General features: G+C 38.0%; 1 protein-coding gene across 2 annotated transcripts in view; it reads right to left on the reverse strand.

Annotated features, from left to right (window-relative positions):
- The window catches only part of TTC39A (tetratricopeptide repeat domain 39A), a 46,209-nt gene that overhangs the window by 3,326 nt on the left and 16,280 nt on the right, over positions 1-26,603 (reverse strand). For both annotated transcript variants that reach the window (XM_083847022.1, XM_083847023.1), the window contains exons 3-17: positions 25,715-25,846; positions 24,970-25,046; positions 24,409-24,476; positions 21,391-21,455; positions 18,882-18,981; positions 18,068-18,133; positions 11,642-11,750; positions 10,916-10,983; positions 10,726-10,785; positions 9,791-9,952; positions 7,993-8,084; positions 6,828-6,948; positions 4,412-4,523; positions 2,378-2,492; positions 1,573-1,689 (exon numbers count right to left, since the gene is read on the reverse strand). In XM_083847022.1, the coding sequence (XP_083703148.1) occupies positions 1,573-1,689; positions 2,378-2,492; positions 4,412-4,523; positions 6,828-6,948; positions 7,993-8,084; positions 9,791-9,952; positions 10,726-10,785; positions 10,916-10,983; positions 11,642-11,750; positions 18,068-18,133; positions 18,882-18,981; positions 21,391-21,455; positions 24,409-24,476; positions 24,970-25,046; positions 25,715-25,846 (1,464 nt within the window). The remainder of the gene's footprint in view (positions 1-1,572; positions 1,690-2,377; positions 2,493-4,411; positions 4,524-6,827; positions 6,949-7,992; positions 8,085-9,790; positions 9,953-10,725; positions 10,786-10,915; positions 10,984-11,641; positions 11,751-18,067; positions 18,134-18,881; positions 18,982-21,390; positions 21,456-24,408; positions 24,477-24,969; positions 25,047-25,714; positions 25,847-26,603) is intronic.

Consider the following 26,603-nt stretch of genomic DNA (forward strand, 5'->3'; position numbering starts at 1 on the left):
GCAAGCATAATTTTGCAATCCTGAAATCCACCACAGACAATGCGTTCTCCCCCTAGTGGCTGAAAAGACACTCAGCATTTTTAGCTGAACGCTTATAAAACCTGTGCATTCTGATCAAGTGGTATATAATGCTACAGGTGGTAACTTAAAGGTTGAAGTTTTTAGTGATCGACTGAAATAAGACAGACACCCTTTTTTTTTCTCCATGTTTCCATGAGTGTTTCGAGCATAACAAGCCCGAGTATTAGCCTTTCAAACACTGGGTAACGAGATTTTTAAGAGCTGCTATCTGCTGTGCCCTTCTTTAAGCCAACATCTTCCCTTGAGGGGACCTGAGCTACACAAGCTGCCAGGTGAGAGGTGGGAAGGCTGAGCAGGGACTGACAGTACCAGACAGAGTGAGAAGCTCTGAAGCAGTAATTTCTAGGCTTCTTTTTAAGATTTGAGCAAAGAAACTGAGGATTTGAGGCAAGGCGTGCTTTGAGGAATGTGAAATTGACTGAAACAATTTCCATTGCGTTTTGCTAATGCAATTTTTGCTATTCCTAATAACTTCCATGAGCCCACAGAGAATCAGGCTCATGAGCACAGGAGATTAAGAGCTGCAATATTTTAATTTTTGTGTTGACAGGCTTTTGGCATCATCTTCAGCAGACTGATTCACCACTCTTACATGTTGGACTGACTTGGACAAAAGCTCAAGAGAAGAGCTCTCTGCGACTTCTTTGAAAGTTGGGGCCAGAGATCAGTTTTGTAGCAACACACCTGCAGCAGCGGCTGGTGTGATTCTGTGCACTTGGAAACGTGCAACATCTGGCCTCATTCAGCATCCAGGCAGAGAGGTGAACTGCCCTGCGGAAGGATGCCTGAGGGAGATGAGGGTTGTTTGGCTTGGACTGCCTTTTTTTTTTCCTTTTCTTTTTCTTCCCCCCAATAGAAATCTTGGCTCAGCAGAGAAGCAAAGACTGGGACAGAGTCAAAATTCTATTTTGTTGATTGTATAATAAAGAACATACATGATCCAGTCCAACTATTCCTGATAAACCTACTTGGATAGAAACATCAATCACAACAAAAATAGCAATGGCAGGTGTTTCAGCTGTCTTTCAGATGCAGACGAAAGAACACAAAGATAAATGAAAACTGAAACATCATCTTCAATGTATTTCATCAAGGAAAAAAAAAACAGCACTGCTAGCCATCAGTCTGAGTAATATTATTTCAGCCCTAACACAGAGCTTTGATTTCATTTAATACATCTTCTATGGATAAATAAATAGACTACAAAGATAATTACATTTAGTTACACATGGATTATTCCTTATGGAAGCCCTTGACATTCATATTAAGATCTTTAAAATTATTTTTGCTCTTATCAGAATGGATTGGTAACTCACAGACTGAACGATCAGATAGTGTCTACTACCTGAAAAGGCCCCAGCCAAAACTAGGGCATGTCTGCTTCTGCTGAACAAAGGAAACAATGAGTTTCTGTAGTATTAATGTGTCTGCTTCCTACCCATCAGTAAAATAACATACTGACCCATCAGCAAAGACTTTTGAATTGCTTACTTTGCTCTTTCCAGTAGTTTTATTGCTTCTTCTCTTCTATCCTGGTCCAGATACAGTAAGGCCAGCTCCAACAAGGCATTTGGAATTAGATAATGGTCATATTTTATCTTCTTCTCACTGCATTGGAAAAGAAATAGCCTCAATATCTTGAAATGATATATTATTTCCTTCATTTAAGAGCTCCAAACACAAATAAATAGGAGATCAGCTAAGATCAGAAAGAGCAATCTATCTTCATTACAACACTTGTTGTGTTCTCTACCCAAAGCTACCTTCTGGGTTATTAAAAGCGTACTTTACATAACTATCCTATACAATATGTTATATCTTGGGATTTAAAAAATATTCCCTTTATTATAAGGGAATTATTAGAAAAGGTGACAATAATATGAGCTCTGTCTGTGTGAACTGAGAAAAAGAGATCCCATTCACTGCACGATGTATAGAAGTTCCAAGTACAATTGTGCTGCCATCTGTCTCTGCAGACTGCATTTGGTTCTTTGAGCATGGCTTCTTCATGACTGGTGAGAGGAAAAGAGGGAGAAAAAGCAGCAGTATCTCAAAAATTTTATGCATGTATAGCCTCCAAAGAGGAAAAAAATATCTTAGTAAAAAGTACAGAATTGCAGTTCTTCCTCCTTACATAGCTAACAATACTGGCAATCAAAATTGTGATATCGAAACAAGTGAAATAAATACTAGAGATACTGTAGTCCTCCCCTTTCTATTCACATTCAGGTTGCAGTTACTTGACAGTTACTGAGAGATTCAAGAGTTCTCCTGCACAGCAGGTATGACAACTTACTTTAAGTAGATGTAATTAAAATGGCCTTCTGCCTCTGCAATCTTGCCCAAATGCTTGAGGCATAAACCCTTTAACAGTTTTATCACGCACTGGTCATCTGCTAGCAATTCCGTAGCTGCAAGATGAAGCAAATGGCACATTTTAGAAAACTTTAGAGCACTGGAGACTTTCCTCCCTGCGGGGAAACTTGCACAGGTAGGTGTAAGTAAAATCTCTTTACTGGAACACAGGACAGAAGGAACTGAATGATCCATTAAGTTCATTCAGTGCAGTTTCCTGCTATCACAGACAAACTTGTATCACGAAATACTAATAGGAATTTCTGCAAAATGTGTGATACCACATCCTGAGCTATTGAATTTCACCTTATGTCTACTACTGTAGTCTTTTATCTAGTTCTTCCTCTGCCACCCCAGCTGATAAAATGCTGACGCATTCTACATGGAACAGTTGTTCCCCTTTGGAGGTCTTGATCCAATTGCAGTCACTTGTATTGCTAAATCCAAAAGAAACATCTATATACAATATATCACCAAAGCAAAACTGAGGGAAGATGCCCAAAGACTATACAGCACACTAACTTAGAAGGAACAGGAAAGAGGGCAAAAGGTGACACACTAAGTATGTGCCCGGTCAGATGTCTCAGGGCCTCAGAAGAGTTATTGCATAAGAAAAACAAAAAGCAGATCAGTTATCTCTCCTGGACATCTGTTCCATGAACATGTTCATATGCACACATCTCCTCTACTTATAATACAGCCTACAAACTGCCCCCAACTGTATAAAAAAATCCAAAACATTTATGAACCTACCCTAGACACAACTGTGCATACCAGATTTGCATTTCGAGATGTTATTTCCGTTAACAGATTTACATCTTATTGGTGTAACTCTGTCACGTGGTATTGTTGGTGCGTTTAAAATATATCGCACTTTTCAATTATGTGTCCTTAGAGTGTACTACAAACATGAATCAGCTTCCACAAATCCCTGCAAAACGTCAGCCTTACTCACTATTTACCAACTAAGAAAAAAAGGAATAGCAAAATAATTCATTTATCCAAAATAAAGTAGCAAAATGTGTGACAAAAGGTGAAACAGACAAATGACTTCTAGCAAGATGTCACCTTCAGTGAAAATATTTTTGTTTGTTCTCAAATAATTAAAAAGGAGACAGCTTTAGCCATTTTTTCAAGCAACTCTTTCAACTCTAGAAGAATACTTGTGTAACAATGTGCACAGGAAGACCAAGGTCCTAGAAAAGACTGCAGTGCAGTGACGTAACCACATTCCTTTGTCAAGATGGGATCGATACTTTTGCAGGAAGGTGGTATGTAATAAGATCAACTATTTAGTAAGGGGAGACTTTGTGATTGCAGACTGGCTGCACTTCTGTAAGAGTTGGGGAAGGTTGCCGAGAAATAAATGGCAATTCAACTTTCTCATGGATGGCTAATTAACAGACTGACAAAAGATGTGGTAGCAGAGCCTGTTCCAGGTCAATATTATCCCCTTTCTTATGCTCCTTTATAGTGCAAAGGAAGCCAATCCCTGATATCTCAGTTTTCAACACACAAATATCATTCAAGTCCACTCCAAGGACACTCCAAATATCACTCCAAGGTCATGTCATAAGTTGACAGCACTTTTAGAACAGAAGACTGACACTCGTCCATTCCTATTTATCCTTCAAAACTGAAATACGGTATCTAAGGATAACAAAGCTTCATGATCTAAGTAATCAAGTCAATTCATATGCTGATTTTGATCTACCAAAATAAACAGTCCTTAATACATGTCATAAACTATTCCTAATACACATCTGTGGGCGGAAAATAGCTTGCTACTATTGTAAGTTATTGCTATGATAAACGAGGAAAATTAGTCCTATCTGCGCAAACAGTTTATGGTTTCATAATCTACCTTCCTCCTATGATCAGATTAACTTTACTAACAAGTGTCTCTCTTTATTCACAGATAATATCTTTAGCTATTGCGCCGTAAAATACCTGCTTAAACCATATCACTGATTACCTGGACTTCTTGCCAATGCTTCTTCTGCTTCAATTAAAGTCTCTAACATGCCTTCTGTTAAGTTGGGACATTGTCCAATTACAGCATAGCCATTCCAGATATACATCATTTCCTAAGGTCAGGGAGAGAAGACAGCATTGTTAATTACAGTACTGGATAAACACAGCTATCAAATACTTGTTATCTCTGTATGATGAAAAAGTTACAGATTTCTTAGCTAAAAACTCAGTTCATCAAAACACATTTTCATTGCAAATGGAAGCTAGTTACATTGCTTTTCAGAGCAAATTAGTCCTGGAAAACAACTGAAGAGCCATTTACTGCACTTGATGCCAAGGAAGATGCTTGAAGAGAATGCCAGCACAATCGCACTTATAGATGAAGGCAAGTACTAACAAAACAGACAAACATAACTTTAACAGCACATGACTATCTATCCTTTTATTAAGGTCTCCTCTTGCTTTTCAGTTCTAGCCTAGCCAAGGCGGTGATAATAGTAAGTAGTTATAATGTATTGCTTCCAGAGAAAAGTAAGAAATCTCAAGAAACCAAACAAAACCAAAACCCCCAACCTTTAAGTCAAGCTTCAAACAAACCAACAGAATTCTAGAGCTGAACCATAAACCCCTTAAATTCTTCAGGTTTGTTTGACATTCCCACAAACAGTAACTTCTTTCATAATTCAACTGTTCTTAGGGTAACTTTAACTAAAAACTATTGTTTTAATTCCTGGTTGTTATTAGGGTTCTCCCTTAGAGTACATCACCAGACCAAATGTATTGAAGTGGCAACTGCCAAGAGCAATCACAAAGCTAATTATATAAGTTTCTGTAGTATTTCCCAGTGGTCCTCATGACAAGTTTATTTTATTTTATTTTTATGACCTAAGCTGAATATGATAATTTAGAGCTTTTCTTTAAAGTTTCTGTACAGAATAACTGACTTCTGGAGCTACTGTACAAGATGTCAGGCTACAATAGATGAAATGATGTTAAGTCTGGTCACTGTTGTTTCAGCGTTGCTTTCCATGTTACAACACTGAAAACTGGTGTTGAACTTACTGTATCTAGCGTAGATTTATTACCGTGGTTTAGATTCAGAAATACTCGAACTATATTTATTCTAGGCTAAATATTTAGGACTCCTCTCCTCTCAGCAAGTCCCTTCACATTGAAAAGAAAAATCTTAAAATGGGATTCTGCACCCATTCCACATCCTGAGTGCTTTCAACTGTTCAGCTGCGGCATCTGCTGCCTCAGAAATGCAACTGCAGCAGAAACAAAGACTGCAGTGTCCCCACCACCCCAGGGAAAGCCTTTAGCACAGAAACCCATTTTGTTAAAACTCCATTAGAATAGCCCAACCAAACTCCAGGTGTGTATATTTATTTATTCTCTACAATCTCTGAAACCTGAAAGGCAAATCAAAGTAATCTCATCATTTCCTCTCATTTCAGACTCATGACTTGGTTGAAAGCGGCCACTAGTGAATACCCATGCTGTGCTGTACCTTATCTGCAGGAGACTATGTTTGTTCAAGCAGCAGTGTGTCACATAACCAGCTGGTAGGCTGAGAAATGACTACTCACTGGTGTCTCCAAGAGGATCTCCTTGCTCAGGCATTTTCTTAAAGAGTATTTACTAATTATCCATCTGTTTCTCAAATAAAACAGCTCAAGGCACTGTGAATGTTAATGCCACTGAACTTGGCAAACCTGTGGAGTCAAAATCTTTTATGTTCTTTTACTTGGTCTTTCCAGACAGATTTTTGTAAGTGCACCATGTGCTAGGCAATGGGTGCCTTACGCAGTTGATCTTACCTGGCCATGGGGAACTAGCCAGCACTACAGGCAAAAAAAAAAAAAATTAACTGTATGCAATAGCTCTCTGGAATGGCTAAAGAAACTTGTCTGTGTTTCATCCTACCACCCCTGAGGTGCTTTGGAGAGCACCACACTGCAAACATTCAGGGGCACATTAAGGAATTGCTTACACAGAGCCCCCAGTTCTAGCATTGGTTTCTTGATTTTTTCCGCTCTCTTGTACCTTAATGTCTTCTTATAATAGTCTTAGTAATTGACACATGACAGAAGAGACCAAGGGCAAAGTTCCTCAAAAGGTAATTAAAAGAAAGCTGATGGGAGCATGCTAGTCCATAGCTAGAATAATGAGTTACACATGCAACACATTTATGTGTCACAAACAACTGGCTTAGTTCCCTGTGGCTGCTGCATGCCCCAGTTTTACAGCATTCCTTGCATTCATTTGGCTTTGTTTTGGGAACATTCCAGTCTCTTGCAGAGGTTTTACCTTAGAAACATGGAAAGATAGTATTCTAATTATCTTGGTTTTATTTCAATAAATTAAAAAAAAATGTAATGGGTGAGGGGCAGGGGGGCAGAATATTTCTAACTTACCAAAGGTGGAACAGGTAAAGGAACGGGGTTTGAAGAAAGATATCGTCGAGCTTTCCGAATGGCAAACTTTTCTGTAGGCAGTGATTTCCCTGCGATTTTCAGTTTCAAGCTGGGAACAATCCTGAAAGTTTTTTTTTTTTTTTTAAAAAAAAAGTAAGGAATTTTTCCTGTATGAACCTCTGGGAAAACAATATTCAAACTTTAAAAAAAAAATCTAAGTGGAGAGAACATTAAAAAGCTGCTACACACCAGCTATTGCTGTCTCTAGGGAAGCAGAGCAATACATATTCACAAAAGCTGTCTTTATGCAGGACATACATATCTCTTTTAAGCTTCCACTTTAATCAAGCAGCAGAAAGAAGGACTCTTCCCCACCCAAAAGAATAAATTAGGTGAGGCACCTAACTTATAAATGGCCCATCTTCACAGACTGAGAAAGAGGCAAGCTTGGCTTTGGTCAGTGTTCCTCCCATTCTCCCAAAGACCAAACTGATTCCCTTTACAATGGACCCCAAATCCAATGAAATCTGCTTTTAATAATTATCTAAGATATGGAATGCCTGAGAAGTATCAATATATTTTAAGCACATTAAAAAGTGATACTGAAATTTTATAGACACATTCTCAGAAAAACAAAGTAATTAATTTTGTTTGGTACAGCAGAATTTAGGCTTTTTTAAGCTTAATCATTAGAAATATATTAAATTACTGGGTCAATAATGCAAATATTTTCTTGCACATGTAACTATTTAATATTGGTCTCAGTCTCAAAGCCCAAAAATCAAATTGTACTGATTTTGTCTCCATTAGCTGTTACAGGCATCTATCTTGTAGCATAATCCATTAAGGCTTTCAGATCTTACATGCCATTTTGATTAAAAGAAACAACTGAAAAAGAATGTGAATGGTACATGCAACTATAGTAGCTACTGTATGGCTGACAGAACTAATACCTGTCTCTAAAGTATTTCCAGGCCAGTAGAAATCTGCTGTCTGAATTCAGGGTCTTCTTTAGTCTAAGGGTAATGTTTCATTCTTCAATTTCTTACCAATTCCAATGCTATTTGTGCTTATCTTCCAAACTGCACAATGAGTAATTTTGCCTCTTTTCCATATATACTGTGACTTGATATGAAACTGTTGTAACAGAGTTAGCAAATTTTACCTAAATAATTCAACTTCGTTGTCTCCAAAAGGACTGCAGTCATCAGGTCCAAACATACTGAGATAAGCAGCTTTCATATAAATATAGGTAGCCTGCAAATGCAATCAAGAATATCTGTACAGAAAAATGAATTTACAGCATCACCATTATTGATTTAAAGAATAAAACAGCAACAAAGAGGAAGAACTTGCTGCTTTTGCTCACAAATAGAAATAATCTTAAGAAATTTTAATCAGGAGATAAATATTTTCAAAAGTAAGGTAATTTTTAAAAAATCTTGTATGCCTTTGTTTTCTTTATCAGCTCATGTTCACATTCCAAGAACAAGTGTACAACTACATATCATGCTCGTATGAAATAAATTTTTGTATTTCTCTCATGAATACACACTAGAAACCTTATGAAAAGGTTATGCTTGGAGAAAAAAAAATAAACAAACCATATGGTTTGTGTGTCCAGCCACAACTTGGTAGCATATCTCAAATATTAAGTTCTAGAAAAAGCACAACAGTTTTTTAAAAGGTTTCATTATTTCAGATTATGAAATGTACTGATTTCATAGGGACTTGTGAGCAATTATATATTCAGCAACCAAGGAAAGCAAAGCAGCAGAGGACATTTCAATATTTGGAACAGCAGAGAATGACAGTTGTGAGTTCTTGAGCAGTCTCGAAGACTGCTTTAAGGAGTCTACATTAACCATAAGTTTCAGGAGTTTTCAGGAAAAATATTTTAAGCTTTGAGTATCTATTTGTAGCAGAATATAACAGTCCATTTATGTGACCATTATTTACTTAGTTCATGTAGTTAATACTTTGCTCCTATCATGTTGTACTTACTATAGGTTACCTATTGATAAGAAGCATCTTTGCTGCCTTAAGGCCCGTGCAATAAACTAAAGAACTCTTCGCACAGTTTAAAAGAACATACATTAATATTAATCCTACAGCATTTCAGGATATTAAAGCTTCTAGTCAGGTAGTGGTCCACCACTAAACAGAAGTCCTGTGGGAGCTATTCAGACCAATGCATCTGGCTGAGAGCGTTGCTGGAATACCCAGGGGCATGAATCCCTGCTCCAGATTTTATCCAACTGGAAGCACTGTGAGAGCTGCTCTCATCTGGTTGTTTGGACCTTATGTCAGTTTTGGTTGCACTCGGCCAACATGTGCAACTCTACCAACATGTGTAGTAGAAAAACAGAGATATGCTTCAATATACACACAGTGTCATCACACTGAGGAGAAACAAACCGGTGAACACCAGTTAACCCCACCCACCCACCCACAAGACTTAAAAACCTTCTGACAGATTTCCCTATGATTCAGGTGGAAGGAGAGAGGAAATTTACCAAGGTTCTGGACTTGAAAACTTCTCATTTTCAGATGCACAGGGCAAGGTGCTTCTTCTAGTTGCATTTATTATCCTAGAGGCACCATCACGGCTAATCTCACTCATCACCAAAAGAGCTTATAATGTTAAGAAAGAAATGACAACTTGCCACTAACTGCAATGCGTTGACAAAACAACCTGTTAATCCACAGCAGAACATCTTTAACAGGCTGTTTTTCATCTGCAAATGTGGCCCAAAAGGTTTCCATTTGCCCACAGTCTGTTCAGATTTGAATGTTCACAACTCACATTGTTTTGAAAAAGCCACAGCAGACCAGGATTTGTTTTACAATTTTCACCCAGCTCAAAGGTACAAAAAGTCAACTCGACTTGATTAAAAGTTAATAGATAATACAGGGCCTTACACCTGTCACTAAATGTTTCCTTCTTGTTCTGCTTAACTTACCTTTGACCAAGTGTTTTCTTTGCTTAGCAGATCTGCATAAAAGAACGCCATCTTCCACTGGCGCTTGTAGGTGAAGCACCACATGAGCTCCCAGTAACACATATGATGAAACTGCTTCCAGTACTGCTGAGCCTCGCAGCATTCTTCATACCTATTAACTGCCTGAACATAGAGATTTCCAAACACTGCCTTAATCACATGTAAATGCATGTACACCAGAGCTGTAATAGACATTTGGTCTTCATGATCTGCTTCCATAGCTCCTGCAGTTTCCAAATTAAAAACAGCCTAGTATTCCCCCCAAGATCATGTCTGCTGGCTTCACATAAGAGATCCTTGGCTCCACAGGCATCCTGGGGTTAGCAAGTTTACCCTTGCAATAGAGCTCCCCATTCTTGGAAGTTTTATATTCAGTCCTAAGTACACGCGAAATGAATGGATGTCCCTAGGGAAACTGGGAAACTAAAGTCAGAGGACAGATACTCAGCTGACATTTGTCATAACTCCAAAGACTTCAAGGGAGCTACAGCACTGCACATCAGCTGATACTGTGTCTCAGAATATTTTTGACGTGCATTCTGCAACACCCTAATTCTTGCAAGTCTTGTATGACTCTCCGTTCAGACTTAAGGCAAATGATTACCATGGGATGTTTCTAAAGGTACAACGCACTTTGGGATAGGAAAGACAATGACAAAACTGTGTCATTAATAGTGGTGGATTAGGTTATCACCAGAAATCAAGGGTAATGATATGAGCTGGTGAAACAAGCTGGTCAAAATAGTTTTCAAAATTCCTACTTGTATTCATGAGCTATAAATTACATACAGGCCAAAGAAACAGGAAACATTAACCAAAATGGAAACATTGTTCCTGTAGGAGTTTTTCTGAAGCTTTTGAGGCTTATTTTTTCCAAGAGCAAGTGGATTACTTACCGCATCAATATTACCCTTCAGTGTTTCTATCCTGCCTGCAAAAAACAGGAATATGGCTCCCTGTAATAAATAATAATAAAAATACAAGTATTCTTTAACAGTTTTCAAGCTGACCATACATTCTAGATCTTTGTTATTTGGCAGGGAAACATTAAACAATCATACCAATCTGAATTATGATTCATTTTACCTTTGGATAGCGAGCCAAGTAAGGTTTAAGTAGCCTTTCTGCCTCCTCAACATTTCCTTTTCCTGTCCCTAAAATGCATAATAATGCAAGTAATAAAAACAGTAAGAAAAAAACACACACACACACACAAAAACACAAAAAACAGGAGGGCAAGGTACTGATTAGCCATCCTCATCTGGCTGATACAGAAGTTCCTCTGTCTGTTAAGTTAGGTATAAATGCAGTTTCACTAAGCCAGCAAGCGGGAAGATTCAAACAATATTGTGCTCAGTGACTTGAAAACTCATTTATGAGTAGACAAACACACTTTGAAAAAGGTCTAACAGTAGATAACTCGGAAGTGTATTCTTTCAGTGAGAAGCTATCAACTCTCAAAAAAGACCGATGATATACAAACACAAACAAAGTATTCAGGAACTCATCTCACTTATAGCCACAATTTCAGCTTCCCAGTTAATACACCTGATCAGAGAAGAAAGATTTAATTCTCATGACTTCTTTTGCTACCCCCATTTTCTCCTTTGTTATGCATTACACAAACCTCCATCTTGAAGATTAAGATACTCTCTGGTTATGATCACTACTGTAAAATCACCCCAAAATGATGTATATTTCATCTGAGTGTGAACAAATATTTCGCCAACAAATAGGTGTTGAAATCATCTTTTTCCCCTTTGTCTCCCACAAGAACTAATCAAATCCAAGAGTTATTATAAACAATCTTACCTAACACAAAGGTCATGAAAGTATGATAGCAAAGCAACAGCATGGTACACAGCACCGACCTAAAGCTGTATGATGACGCTCCTTCTTGAAGCTGCAGCAGACCATGCTCCTGTGCAAACAAAGGTGAGGAGGACAAAGTATTAGAAAAGAACCAAAGTTATTTTATATATATATATATATATATATATATATATATTTACCTTTTGCAATGTCATCTATAGATTGCTCACTCTCAAATTCCCAAAATACACTGATGTAAATTACTTATATAGCAATCAGAGAGATTATACTAACAGTTTTTTATGGAGTAACTGCTTAATCTCTGGAAAATATCCTGTGACAGAGCAGCAATTTGTGATTTATTACTCGGTTAAGGTAAGAGAATGTGAAACAACTTATCACCATCACCCAAGTGCTGCTAAACAACATTTCAATAATGAAAAAAGCACAGTTTTAAAATGCCTGGCAAGTAATATTGATCGTCTTTGTGCAGTGTGTCCGTGTTTGTTGTTATTCACTGCAGGAGCAAGTTAAAGACATCAAGAAAACAATATCTACAACTAGCAGGGCAAAGGATAACAGTGCAAAAGGATGCCTGTAAGTATGTCAACAAAAGAAGCCTTGCAATGGTGCTGGCCCTCTACCAGAGGTGGGAAAAATATCATGGAAAGAAGAACGTTCCTGTTCTCTTTGGAAAGAACTACAGCGATCAAGTATCGTGCTGTATTCATATTCAAAGGGAGCACTAAGGATTCAAGCTCCTGAGACAACAGTATTTACCAATCCCTTTCTAGGACTGGTTCCCTGGTATCAATGGCAAGAATATAAATATACAAACATATTAACCATGAGATTTGCTTCCTATGAAACACACACAGTAAGACGTTCGCTTTATGCTGGGGAAAATTCTGTTTAAAAGTTGCACTATGACTGCAATGGAAAATTACTGGAACATGATGTATACAACTATAAAGACATCCATTCAAACCAGCTACACTATAAATAGGGACCCTGAGGGATGTCTCTGGAGCCACTGCAGAAGGTGTCACAGGGAATACTCAGCGCATGATCTCAACACAGATTTTCATCTTTTGTGTGTCCTTGCCCGTGGAAAGGTGTTACACTACATGACCTTTACCATTTACTGGACAAACCCTGAAGCCTGTAACCATATTCTTATTTTGATCATAAATTTATGTTTTCACTTAACTAGTGTGGTTATTTTTTAAAATGTAAATACAGTTATTTTGAGTTTTAATAAATCTTTATTTATTTATTACTGGTATGAGGAAAGTAATGGGTACCATTAACACACCTGCAAGAGAATTAGTATGACATCTAACCTGGATAAAATAATGAAAATACTGACTTGTACATCACTTCAGAAGAAATTTAAAAGATAGGAAAATCATTACAGAAAATCAATGACTTTATGGAAAGCAAGCACTCTTGAAATAAAGCCAACTTCATTTTCCGCTGAAAGCAGAAGTTTGATTGATACAAATAACTAACAAAATATGATACACTCAGCTTCTTCCACCTGCTCAGATGAAAACCACAAATATTTGGATTTTTTTAAAAAGGAACACTGATGTACTGCAAGGTAGAAGACAAAACATTTTGTGGAATGAATTTGGCAGAAAAAGAAAAATCCAAAGTAGACTTCCAAAGTAGATTTTTTAAAGTGAAAAATCTTCAGGACGGATATTTTACTGAGTCTTTACAGAATCAGTAAAAGGCCTTACAGTGTTAGATATCTTTCATATAATATAAAAATACATGTAAAATGGCTGCTGCTCATATTTGTGAATAGCACTAAGAATGACAGAGAAACAAACTATATTAATTATATAAAACAATTTACTTGTCAAGTTGATCTCACTCATGTATTTTAGTCCAAAAAATGTATTTTAAGATAGCCAAAACCAATATTATCGTCTGTATGAACAAGGAAGGAAGCCCATATCCACCCCATCTGGGACAGCATCTGGGAAAGTTTTAACTGTGAAGAAAATCTATTAAGAAATTGCCCATGCTTTAGAAAAGATAGCTGAAAATCTGGCATACATCAGCCTAAATTCTTAAACTGAGTGGTTACGCAGGTATGGGAAGCTCACTGAGCAAGTTAGTTCACTGTCATGTCTATAGCCCTATTTTGTCCCACACAGGTAATTAAAGACTGCTTACATTTCACTCTGCTACTGGAATACCCCAAACTTTCTATACTAAAATAACAATATAATCAGTAAACACAGTTAAAAAAAAAGAAATCTAGAAGTGGTTATTACTACTATTGCAATACTTGCTTGTAGAGAAGGCTGAAACAAAGCTGCTTCTCCAAAAACACTCTTGCAAACTGCTTTTGTTATGGCAAGATCTCCAAAGCGGGATGACGAAGGGTGTTCCTGAGAAGCACATTTTAGCTACCATGTCCAGCCAGCCAGACTCCCCAGGCACCCTTTGGGGCTGGTAGAGATAGATGTACTGGAAGGAATGATTCAGCACAGAAGCCCGAGTCAGACACGCTGAATCACCTTTTTAAGCACCTACTCTTATTCCACAGGGAGCCTACAGAAATTAGCCAGCAAACCTAATCAGGTAGGTGAGGTGTCACGAGCTGGGCAATGCTATTACACCCACATGATCCTCAGGATCTCAGCACCAAATCACAGGCTGCTACTATTTAAGCCTAAGGAGTTACTCTGAACAAATTATACTCACTGGAGCCAGTCAGTATAATCGAGTACATTACACCTAATTGTTAGGACGCACCTTTTAACACCTGTAAATACCTCCCACACCTATGCCACTGGTGACAGGAGCAATGCCAAACCACCAGGATGTTCTTCCAAACAAAGTCTATTGCTACAATGTAAAACAGATGTCAAGGCAGCAAGTATTAATAATTTCTCTAAAATACTTAAACAACAGTAACACAAGATGCAGGTTACCATGAAGGGCGTAAGGTACAACACAGAGGAGAAAGCAACACATTTTTCTTACAGACAAATGTCATGATCCAATGCAGTATCCCTTACCCTTCTATGCAAGTTGCTCAGAACATTCCATACTCTTTTAATTCCCTATACTGTCGCTACATGACAAGGAAAAGCAGTATCCCATTGATCCAAGACATCCAATATTCTCTCATTCAGGTGTCCCACACAAGCAGTGGGGGATTCCCACAGTGAATGTGGCACAAACAAGGACAATGCTCAAAACCATCATGAGACAGCATATAGGCTGGTTCCTATCTATTTCAGCTGTGGCTGACTAAAATCCATCTCACTTCCTGAAGTGAAAGCTCTTCAATTATATTTTAAATCATTCTTGTTTAATTACAGATCTTTACAAAGGAAGCAAAACAAGGTCACTGTTCATGTCCCATGACTTGATCACATTACTGCAGGTGTAGCAAGTAGGATGAATGATAGCTTTTATGAAGAACTAATTAAACTGGTAGCCTGGGCACTTGAATGCATTAAGTAACTTCAGTTTAAAATTTGCAGGAGACCAAAATGCAAATCAAAAAGATGCTTCCTGGGAAAATGAAATTCAATTTATTACAAATGGAGACATCAAAAATATTCCTCAGCTCAGCTGCTTTGGGAAAAAGCATCCTCCTGCTTCAGAAAGTATAATTTGAAAGAAATTGGTTCTATCCGAAAATTCTTCTGCCTTCCCCTGAAGTCATGCTGCCAGCTGAGCCTCTGACAAGCTGCACTTAACTTATGGTGGACTGGTGTCAAACTTTTCTACAGCTTAGCAACACAGTATCTGTAGCATTCTGTAAAGTAAGAATGACAGTACATGTCAGCCTGAGGAGTCTTGTGATCTCACCCCAGCAGTTAGTCACCATTTAGCACAAAATGTCCGGATGGGACACATTCTGCACCTGCTGCCCAGAGTGGGTAAGGCCTGCCTCCCCTGTTACAGAACAGTGGCCTAGCCAACACATGATATATACCTCAACCCACCAAGAATTTCTTATGAAATCAGGTGAAACTGCATTCCTGTGCCTTGAATTTCAATATTCAGATGCAGGGTCTATGCCATGAAACACAAATAAACCCTTAGTTTGACCAATGATACCAGGAGAAAGGAGCTCAGACAGTGAGCGTGGCACAACTGGCAGTTCTCGGAGCAGAAGGGAACGAGGGTGGCCTCAGGCTACTTTTATACTTTCTTGATCTTATCCTACCTACTATTCTGGGATGCCAGACTGCTGTTAAGTTGATCATGCTGTCCCCAGTGCCCATGAATGGCTGAGGAAGTAACGCAGCTTTGGGCACGTCTTCAATAACTAGCAGACATGACATGTCTGAGAGGAGAGTTGCTAGGGGCAAGTCTGCCAGCTTCAAGGCAGATTAGTTTTGTGGAAGATATCTTAATACAATTGTATATCCACTTCTAATACACGCATGATCCACTCCAAAAGCAAACTGTCTTCGAGTGAAATATAACTCTTTCGGGCAAACCATAAGCAGCTCAAGGCTCTCTTGGCTTCTGCACAGCCTGATGCTCACCATGAGCATTTAAATGAAAAGACTGCATGGTCAAACACTGATGTACTCAAAATTCCTTTTCCTCTGGATGGGGTGCAGCATATGACACACACACTTTCTCTCTTCTTTTGTTACTGTTTCTTTCACCTTCAAGCCTCTTGACAGAGGACAGATTCCTCTTGCAAGCTTTGGAAAACCACCACTGGAAGGGATTATGAATGCAATTGCAATCTTGCTTTTCACCTTCGGCATCTAGTTTCAAACTGTCAAATGCAGAAAGACTTTTCTGGGATGTTAAAATAAATGACCATCAATGAACTTTGATCAAAATGCTTAAAATGCACCTTTTTTATGGTGTGCAGATACCATGTTTTTGCTTAAATTTATGCTAATCTAGGTCATGCTTCAGTCAGTTATTGAAAAACTGGAACAGGAGCTGACTCATCAACACAAATAGCAGCCCACTCATAGCCATACAACAAACCCCAGGGCCCATGGAAAAGAACAGAAATTCAATTAGAGGGAAAATTTTCATCTGCAGTAATAGAATGAGTGTTCAATACAGTATTCTCAAAATTCTGCTGGTACGCGAATTGCCCTTACATTTTCTAGGAGAGTATTTTGCTTTAGATGCATTTTGTTTTCATAACTGACTGGTGGAACTATTTGATTTTTGCCTCTACTGCCTGTGAAACAGCTCCTGGTCAAGCTCCCAGACATTTCCAAGTTCTAATCCATGCTCTGCCAATAGATCCTTGCTTTTAAACATGACATTTTATTTTCAGATCTAACATCCCTCCAATAAACTAATAAAATGGCAATGACATTCACCCACATGTCACTTACGAGTACAGCTCTGATTAAAGAAACATTTTTCTCCTTGAAACTTGTTTTGAAAATAGAAAACATTACAAAAAAAAGTTGAGTTTTAACTTGTTTATACTTTTGCTGTGTTTGTGGGACATCAAACATTTACCTTACCCAGAATTTATGAAATAAACATAACTAGTAGTTCAGGTTAAGTGAACCTTAATTTTTTTTTAATCCAAGAACCCAATTTTTGATTGAATCTCATACTCTGGTGGTGGAATGGGAAATAAGGACAGGTACAAGGTATCAAGGCCAAGATAAAAACAAAAAAAGAAACATAAAACTAATTAATTCCCATCAGTTTGTTATCCTATTTTGAAACAACATAACCACAAAATACTAACACAGAGAGAGTACTTTCTGGGCACTTTCTGTGCCTCTGCCCTACAGAGTAAGTCAGGTTTGTGTAAGCTTACTGCTGCTTCATTGCTAAACAACTGGCCCTAAACTGCATGCACAAACAACGTAGGTCAGACTTGTAACTCTTTGGGCAAAAAAAGCACTTACTCTTTAGGCAAAGAAAATTTAGGTGCCACAGAAATCATTAAAGACATGGAGAAAAATAAATCAAATGAAACTAAAAGTCTTTTTTTTCCAACTGGATGTCATGCAGGAACCTCTCAGGGTCATTCAGATACTCTAATAACCGCAACTATTAAGTAAGATAATTTATAAAAGGCTAAGAATACGATCTTGGCTATGACCTTCTAAGCAGAAGCATATATCAAAAGACCAGTAACTAAAAATAATTAAAAGCAAAACAAAACCTGACTTTGTCAACACCACTGTATTAGCCATTGTCTTGTATCATGTTTCAAAAGTGTATTATCATTGAAAAATGATATCACAACCTTTAAAGTGTAATAGTTCAGACAAAAATATAAAGGAATACTGGACTGCATGAAAACAGTGTCAGCAATGTACATGCTGTGATACTAATCAGTGTGTTTCAGAGAGTTACAGTTAATGAGAGGAGGAAGAAACTCCTTTCTCTCTTTCTCTCTCTCTCAGCCTGAAGGAAATGTACCAACAATATTTATTTCACCTTTACCTTGTTTCCAGAAAATCCAACAAACTCCAGCAATCTCAGAATCCGTGCAGGAAACATGGACAATGTCTACAGAAAGAAATACAACAGTTACGCAGTTACAGACTTTCATACCATCAGCCACCCTGTGGTTTGCTACAGAGGACATCCTGTGCCATGTCACCACATCTGACCCCTTGTTTTTCTGACCAGAACACAAGCAACGGCAGCAAATGGTGTCCGGAACAGCATCCCAGGCTTCACTCACGCATCCTGCCCCACCAGCTGTCCTGCCAACAGCCAACTCCCTGTCCTTGGTTGCTCCCTCAGTGCCAATAAAATACTAAATGGAAGTCAACAAGCACAGGCATTTGCTGCTCCTGAGCGAGGCTTCTTCCAGCCTGTCCCACTGGGTCCCTTCTCATGAAGCTACAACCTGCTCCCGTGTGCCTCCCAAGCACTGGCCACTGGGCTAACCTAGGTCACCACCACTGGCAGCTGGGCGCAGGCACTCTGCTATATCATCAGAGAACATGTCCTTAGCCTGTGTCAGACGAAAAAATTGCTCAATTTATAATTTCTCCATCAGGACGTGCACGTGGGCCTGCACACACACAGCAGTATTGGCACGTTATGGGTAGCAGTCTCTTTATTTCTATAGTGTATAACTATCTGCTGCTGTTAGACCAGAGACTGGGATCCTGCAAGTATCAGCGCACACACCTAATTTTAACCCCATGACTAGTAACACCGATGTCCATGGAACTTCTCAGGTAGTTAAGAACATTTTCAGGAGTTTGCAGACCTTGAGCTCAAGAGAAGAACTGCTGGTACATACCAAATTAAATGCTCCAACCCCAAGCTTTACACCTCCCTCAAAATGAAGATGGTTCTCTCCTTTGACATAATGTGGAGACTGTATGAGACTGTCCAGCTCTCTGAAAAAGCACAAGATTGTGTCATATTGTCAGTAAAGAAAATGATTAACACTAATTACAAATCAGTAAGAAAGTAATCCAATTACCTTGACCTATACAGTAGTTCAAAAAAGGTGAATTTGTCATAACACCCAGGTGAACAACACCTACAACATTTTGTTGGATTTATCAACAAATCATTTCTGTCACATTACTATCAACTCAAAAATATGGAGTCCTGGAGATGAATTCCTGTCAAACAGACATAGTCAACTTGCAACCACATTTCTGCCTGAAAATGTTTCACGAATGGCTGTTGGGATTTACTGTTACAAAAAGAGACGATGGGGCAGTGCAGGAGAGAGGACTTAGCAATTTTTTAATTAATTTGATTTGCATTTCACTAATTTCTGGATTATGTATTCCATTTTGTGTATGTTCAACCAAAAGAACATTGTGTTATATATAGGAAAAGACGATTGTAAGAAATTTTAAAAAGTGAGCAGGTATATTGGAAATTATTTGTATTTCTAATCTTTGTAGATCTCAACTTGGTAGTGTCCCTTTATTTACCTATGTAAGCCAACTGGATTTGAAGCTGCTTTTTCCCCAAGCTTTCCACAGCTATGTATTTTTCACATTATTGTTTTAGTTCAATTTGCTTATGACTAGGGAAAAAAAACAACACTCTTTCAATGGCAGCCACATATTTGTATGCAGGCTGTCACGTTTTTATCTGGTGGTTGTTGCTAATAGATCTAAGACACTTCACTGTAATTGCAGCCTTTACAGTGGACCTGCATTTAGTCACCTTCAACCCACACAAATATGGACACTGTCATCTTTCTCCCCTTCAGTACACTTCTGTGGAACCTGGAATGGATACTGTTTTGTGTCTGATATACGTGACTTTTTGTGGCTTTTCTGAGCCCAAATTTAAAGTCCTAAAATAAAACAAAATATGATGCAAATTTAATTTTCACCTTTTAAAATTATTCATTAGTCTCTACCATGAAAGTTTTCTCTCTTTTTATGCACTGACAGCAAGCAAATGTTTCATTCTAAATTACTATATTATTTCACTCCACCTTTTTTTATGGTAACCTTTCCTCCTTGAGAGTTTCATATCTTTGCAATATTTACCCCTACTGTCTTTGTCAGGGTTGCTGTTGTTGTGGATTACCAACCTGTTCTGTTGACAGCAGGGAAAGCAAAGATCACTTTTTTATATCAGAAATTATTGTGATAAATATTAATCAATCAAAGCAAACAAAGGCTCATTTCCACATTTTTGCTGTAACCTTCTGCACCACACTCTCACCAGGGCTGCAAACAATTATTTCTTGCCACATCAAAGGTACAGTACAAAAATCATAATTGCCAATCTCACATACAAACTTCCCCTTTGTTAAAGTATGTCTTAGTAATATTGAAGTTGTTATTAGCATTCTTTTGAGGGAGACCACCTGAGTCCTACTAGATTTATTACACTTTGTTTTTACATATACCAGAGCTGTTCTTAATTTATTGAGGCACAATAGAGTATGCTTCCCATGGTGTACATTTTAATTTACCTTTGCAGAATTTACTACTGCACTTCAAAACACTTTGCACATGTTGAAAATCTCTCTCCATTACCTCCCAAAAAGAAATATGCTTAGGCAGATGTTTTTGGCTTCTAGACGCTAAGTAATGGACATATTGTGAGTTTAGATAAGCAACCCTGCTTATCATTTTTAATAGCATGCACCTTCTCTTTAGAGTAGAATAGCTGCCATACTTAACCAGATTAAAGGTCCAGCTAACCCAATATTTCACACAGACAGTGGCATATGCGTGGAAAAACATCCTCTATGAATTGTCTGTTCGGGGACTTCATGATGTGGAGAGACTGCATCTGTTCTATCGTGCTAATTAGCCCTGATAAATCTATTTCCTGTACATTTGCTTAAATCTTTCTTTGAAGCCATTTATATTTTCCATTGCAAGCTCTTCATTTTATATTCTCTTGATTTTTAGTTTCATGCCTTTATTATGGAATTACTTGTGCTTCAGCTACTGGATTTGAATGTTCCAAAAAGCTGCAGTAGGAACTACAAAGAAATGCCAATTCATAAGCCTGATGACCTGTTTCATGCCTGATCATATCTCAAGTAGGCAAACTTTGGCAGTTAACAAGGGAAGGGTCCGCTACCACTTCTTCTATTCCCTGTCTACCTGATGTAAATTTAAAATCCAAATCAACCATAACATCAATGCCTTTTGTTTTGCAAAGAAGAAATTTGTGTGGGCTGAGAAAGGCTCTAGATGTGAGGCCCATAATAAAGGCTGCAATAAATATATCAGAAAGTAATTTGTGAATTGGAGAATTTGACCAGCAGCACTTTTTATGGAAAGAGTACACATAATCTTGTCATCACTCTGACATACCTGTATGTTTGGTAACTGTTCCTGACTTTGATGCCTCCTTTTATGAAGCTAACCATATTCTCATCCTGTTGGAAAGGAAAAATGTTAGCAATATGAATTTATAAGCATTATAAACAGCTTCTGTGTTCTGGAGATGAACACATGCCATGAACATAACCATCATTACAGTGACAGTATAATTCTCTAAGAAACAATACATGCATTTATGACTTCCTTTCTATATTAAAATAGTTTTACTCTGTTCATATTATCTACAGACTTTACTTTGATGCATTCTGTGATTTGTATAGCTCCTGTGACCTCTGGACCGTTTGAATCTCCCTAATGGACACAGGGAACTAAACTAATGAATAGCATCTACGGTACATGCACTTGTGGCTGTTTCAAAAAATAGCTTTCTTTCATTTGTCCTTCAGCATGGTTAAGATCTGAACGTTTCCTGGCTCAGCACCAGATACAAATAACTGCCTGTCCTCAGGAGTCTACAGAATATAGTTTCACATCCTAAAAAGGAAGCAGGGTAAGTAAAGTTATGCAGGATATGCTCTTTCTGGTCTGAATTAAGTGCCTCCGAGACCCATACTAGTGTGGCAGCGTGTTGCTTTACTAGTTATAATGAACTGAGAACTTACAAAAAAGTGTATCTGGGGGACCTTTAGTTAACAGCTGCATCCCAAAGAGAAAACTCTTTAGTCCCATAAGTTTCTGGTGGTAGTTTCTTGCTTCATTCATCACATCTAATCTGTCATTCTGGTTTGTTTTGGTATCTGCTATTACTTTGGAATAGGAAGGCTACATGCGTTTTAGCAAATGATTTTTCTGTGATGGTATTTTGAGAGGCTGTATAACCCATTGTGGAGAAAATAGCATAGATTAGGTGAAAACAGCATAGATTAGATGAAAGTTTGGTTGTTTGCTGTTATTATCAAGAAAATGGGGCCCAATTCTGCTCATCAATATGTAAACAAAGAGACAGAACCTGCCCCAAAGAGCTTTCCATCTTTCTGACAGTCGGGAAGATAACCCAATCAAAGTTACAGAAAACTGTAAAGTCTGGAAAAAAATTAATTATGAATCAGTGTAGGAAGCCTAATGGCCTGAACTGAAGGGCAGGGGCTTACTTCTGCAGACTGCAACATCACCACTGACAGGTCTTTGACAGCCATCCTTAAGCAGAGTTGTCAAGGGTGATAAATGAGGACAGAAAACCCCATAAGAGAACGTGTAATTCCTGATATATCCCCAGAGCCTTGAATCCCAGTAACATGCAGACAAAATAATCACAGAAGGATGTGACCCTGTTTTTCTTTGTTCTGTAGAACAAATTGTGTTAGCAACTGGGGAGGGGCTGGGCATACCTATCCATATGTAAAGGTTCAGTTGTATTTTCCTCTGAATAGAAAAAAAAGTACATTTTCCTTTGAACAGAAAATGGAAGATGAAAGAAGATGATTTCAAAATGTTTAAAGCAAAATATTTAAATCAATATTCAAGATACCAGCAACAGAGGTAACCAATACAAGAATAGTTCAGCCTCCCCCTCAAAATCCTGATGCTAATTTCTATGTTTTTTCAATCTGGTTTGGTCATTTACATTAAGTATCAAAATTAACTGACTGCAGTAGCTGTTGGAGACAAGAGCCTTTGTTTAATTTTTAAAACCAGTTCATGGGTTCATGAAAAATTAAACACAGAGAAAAAGAGGAAGCAAAAACCAGTTATTTTTCATGCAGAAGAAGACAATAAATTATTTTCTTACTCTTAAATTTCTTATGTATTTATAAACATTTTTTAAAATAGAAAACTGTGAAAACAGTGCTTAAAACCAAGAGGCACTGTATTAAACACATTTTTCTTACAGGCATAATGCAGAAGTTCTGGAAAACATTGCTGCCATAGCTTCAGATATCACCTGAACTGTCCCCAGTGCTACCGGCCACTCATCCCAAAAAGTAGGAATATGAAAATAGGTAGATACACCTCAGCCATTTCAAATTCAAGCATCTTACCATAAAGACACCGTTATCAGCACCCTGAAAACCTTCAGAAGAAGCTATTTTTATTACTGGCTTTGCCATGAAGCAATAGTTTCTAGCAGAGGGGCAAGGCAGATAGCTGAAAAAGGTGATAGGTTTCATAAACTAAACCACAAGCAACACAAATCAGAGCCCATCTGGCAACTCCCAGTCATTATAAAACCACCGCCTGTATTTCATTCTCTATCAGCATCTCTGACCTAAGAAGCAGAAGCTCTTTGTAAATGTGACTGACTTCTATTATCCCCTCTGCACAGATGAAGAGGCCTGATGTTACCGAGCAAGTCGAGGCAGATCAGAAAGAAAAATCAGTTACCCAGGCTCCAGCTTGCAGCTTACATTGTTAATGATAGCTGGAATAAGTGTTGCTAATGCTGATTTCTCAAACAAATCAAGCTTCATTAGTCTAGACAGATAAAATTCGAAGCAGAGGGAGAGTTCCCATTCTTTTAAAGACAGGCAGCACTATTCAGCAAAAAACATGTGTGGAGCTTCATAGCTGTGCAGACCATAATAGCGTTCAAAAACAAACAAGTGAGAAAGAAGTCTTGGGAAAGCAAACACCAATCTGACTGAAACAAAATCTCCCTTGCATTCCAGCCTAGCCTAGCTTCAGTGACTACTCTCTCTCTTTTTCTTTTCTTTTCTTTTTTTTTTTTTTTTAAGATCTGATATCCCAACACACAGTATTTGAAAATCAGTGTTTAGTGCAGCAACATTTCACACATCCAAAGGGGAATGGAGAAGGGCATCATAAGGGACTCAGTCCAATTTGTAATGAGATAAGCCTTTTCAGATAATTATTGGGCATAATCAAACATGTCACTATCTCACCAGCAAATAATTCAGATAAAATCCAGATTTAATCCAGATGAAAGAGTCATAGATCATTAGGTGAAACCACAGACTTCTATTAATTTTAACAAAGGAAATCTGTACAGCGTATATTATTTTGTAATGAGCCATGCAAAAAAAAACATACCTGGAGGAATGTGAGTGCTGCTCTCTGAAGTAAACATTCAGCATAGCAAATTTCTGCATGGATTTCCTCTAGTGTCACGTGGAGCAGGAGAAAACAAAAATCAGATGAAAAATAATTTAAAAATACTTAGACCATTAATAAAGGAATAAACTCACAAATCTCAAACTGAGAAAAACTTTTTCCAAACTGGCTGCAGTGTTTCAGTTCTAGACTATCAAAGGAACTCCAAACAATAATGATACACAGTTAGTGAAATTTTGCAGGAATGATGACTTCCAGGAATTCTTGGATCTAGAAACTTTCTAGGCATTTCCCCACTTCTTTCTAGGTATTTCCTTACACAGCAATTTTTGGAAATACTGAATCAGCAACCAATATAAAACAGTCAGAGATTTTGGACATGGTGACACATCAATTACTAAAACACTGATCTAGTGATGTTGTAAAGGACAAACCAGAAATTTTGTCAATGAGTCAGCAAACTGTTAAGAACATATTGTGTGAACAATTATATACAATTCCACTTCCAGAAAAAAAGAGGAAAATTAGAGATAATGTTACCTTCAGTGAAGTGTTCAAGGCTTTGTCTATGCACAAGGTTGTTGATGGAATCAGCTACTGTAGATTTCTTCCTAAATCTGCAGAAAAGTCAGTTTGGTCATTCTGAACATGAAGCAAGATGAGAACCCTATCTTTCAGCTGGCCATCCATATAGTCACCAACATACCTCTAGTATTCGCCAACCCTCTGTCATCTCACTACATATGCAAACCTGAGCATATTCCATGTAGAACTTTGTCAACATTACCCTCCTGAGATCTGTCTTTTATCCTTTGTGCATAGAAATCCATTTTGATGGTGGAAGGGGATAAGGAGGCTTTTTGATTCACTGTGTGTGTGCATGTGTGTACAACAGTGGGAGCACTGCTGGCTAAAAGACAGATGGCTACAGCACAACCATCACCAAAGGGAAGAACTGTGCTGCATCTGTAAATGGTAAATAGCCTCCAGACACTGCAGAACCAGGGCAACAGATAGGACGAAAAAACTAATTGACAAGAAAAATCAGATACTGCAGTAAACGAAAGTTTTCAGGACAAGAACGCTGAAAACCTGAAGTGATGTAGCCTAACCTCATTATTGACCCTCCTTTGAGCAGGAGGCTGGACTAGATGACCTCTGGATGTCCCTGCCAACCTCTGTTTTCCTATAATTCCTATGAAATTACATCTCTTTTTCTAACTGCATGTCTTTCAAGACTTTTCCATGAATGGACTATTTACTGACTGAATTGCCCCACACTTACTTTTGACAGGTGGCTTGAGCTTCTTTCATTGTGTTTCCTGCATTCATTATGTCCTGAGGATCAAATGTCATCATAGCTTGCATTTCCAGTATGGTGGCATAAGTCAGTGCATGATACATACTGTCTTTAGTTCTGCAAGAAAACACAAGATTCAAAGAACAGCTGTTTTGGTTTTATAATTACTTTAAAAAAAAATCCAACTCCAGAAAGAAATCAGTCTGATGGGAAAACTAGGTCCAAATGAACTAGAAATCAAACACAAAGGACACACAAACAGTCACTATAATCAAGAAATGCTAACAGATTCAGATTCGTGCAGGAAAACATGACTGCATCTCCAGTTTCAAAAACTGTGCTAAAATGTTCTAGTTCTGAGCTAAAGATAGGTATTTAACATACCTGAAGTACAGGAATTACCTGCATGGCTAACCATTCAGGGAAATCAAATCACTTTTTTTTTTTTTTTAATAGATTACCTAAATGAACTCTACAGCACGTGACACAAATCCAGACATCGTTCTTCTATTTTAGGACAGTTACTCAGGACAGACTCAAGGAGATATGTAACACAATACTATAACCCTGGCCAAAATAGCATCTTTTTTCAAACACATCTTTCTACCAGAAGCATTCCAGTCTAAACCAAACATTATAGCTTTTTCCTCCTCTCCTCTTCTGCTAACCTTCCGCCCCATGCGTTCCTGCGGGACGTCAGATGATGCTTCTTTTACAGAAAGCGTAAAAACTTCTACAAGAATGCAAGGAAGACAAGTGAATTCCAACTGCAGCCATTGCCAGCACCTTTCCTCTGGTGGGAAGGCTTTACATATTGCATGCATTTACAGCATTTATGCAGTAGCCACATATGTTATAACCACCTGCAAATGAA

This window comes from Anser anser (assembly GCF_964211835.1).
Source record: "Anser anser genome assembly, chromosome: 8".
Lineage (NCBI taxonomy): Eukaryota > Metazoa > Chordata > Aves > Anseriformes > Anatidae > Anser > Anser anser.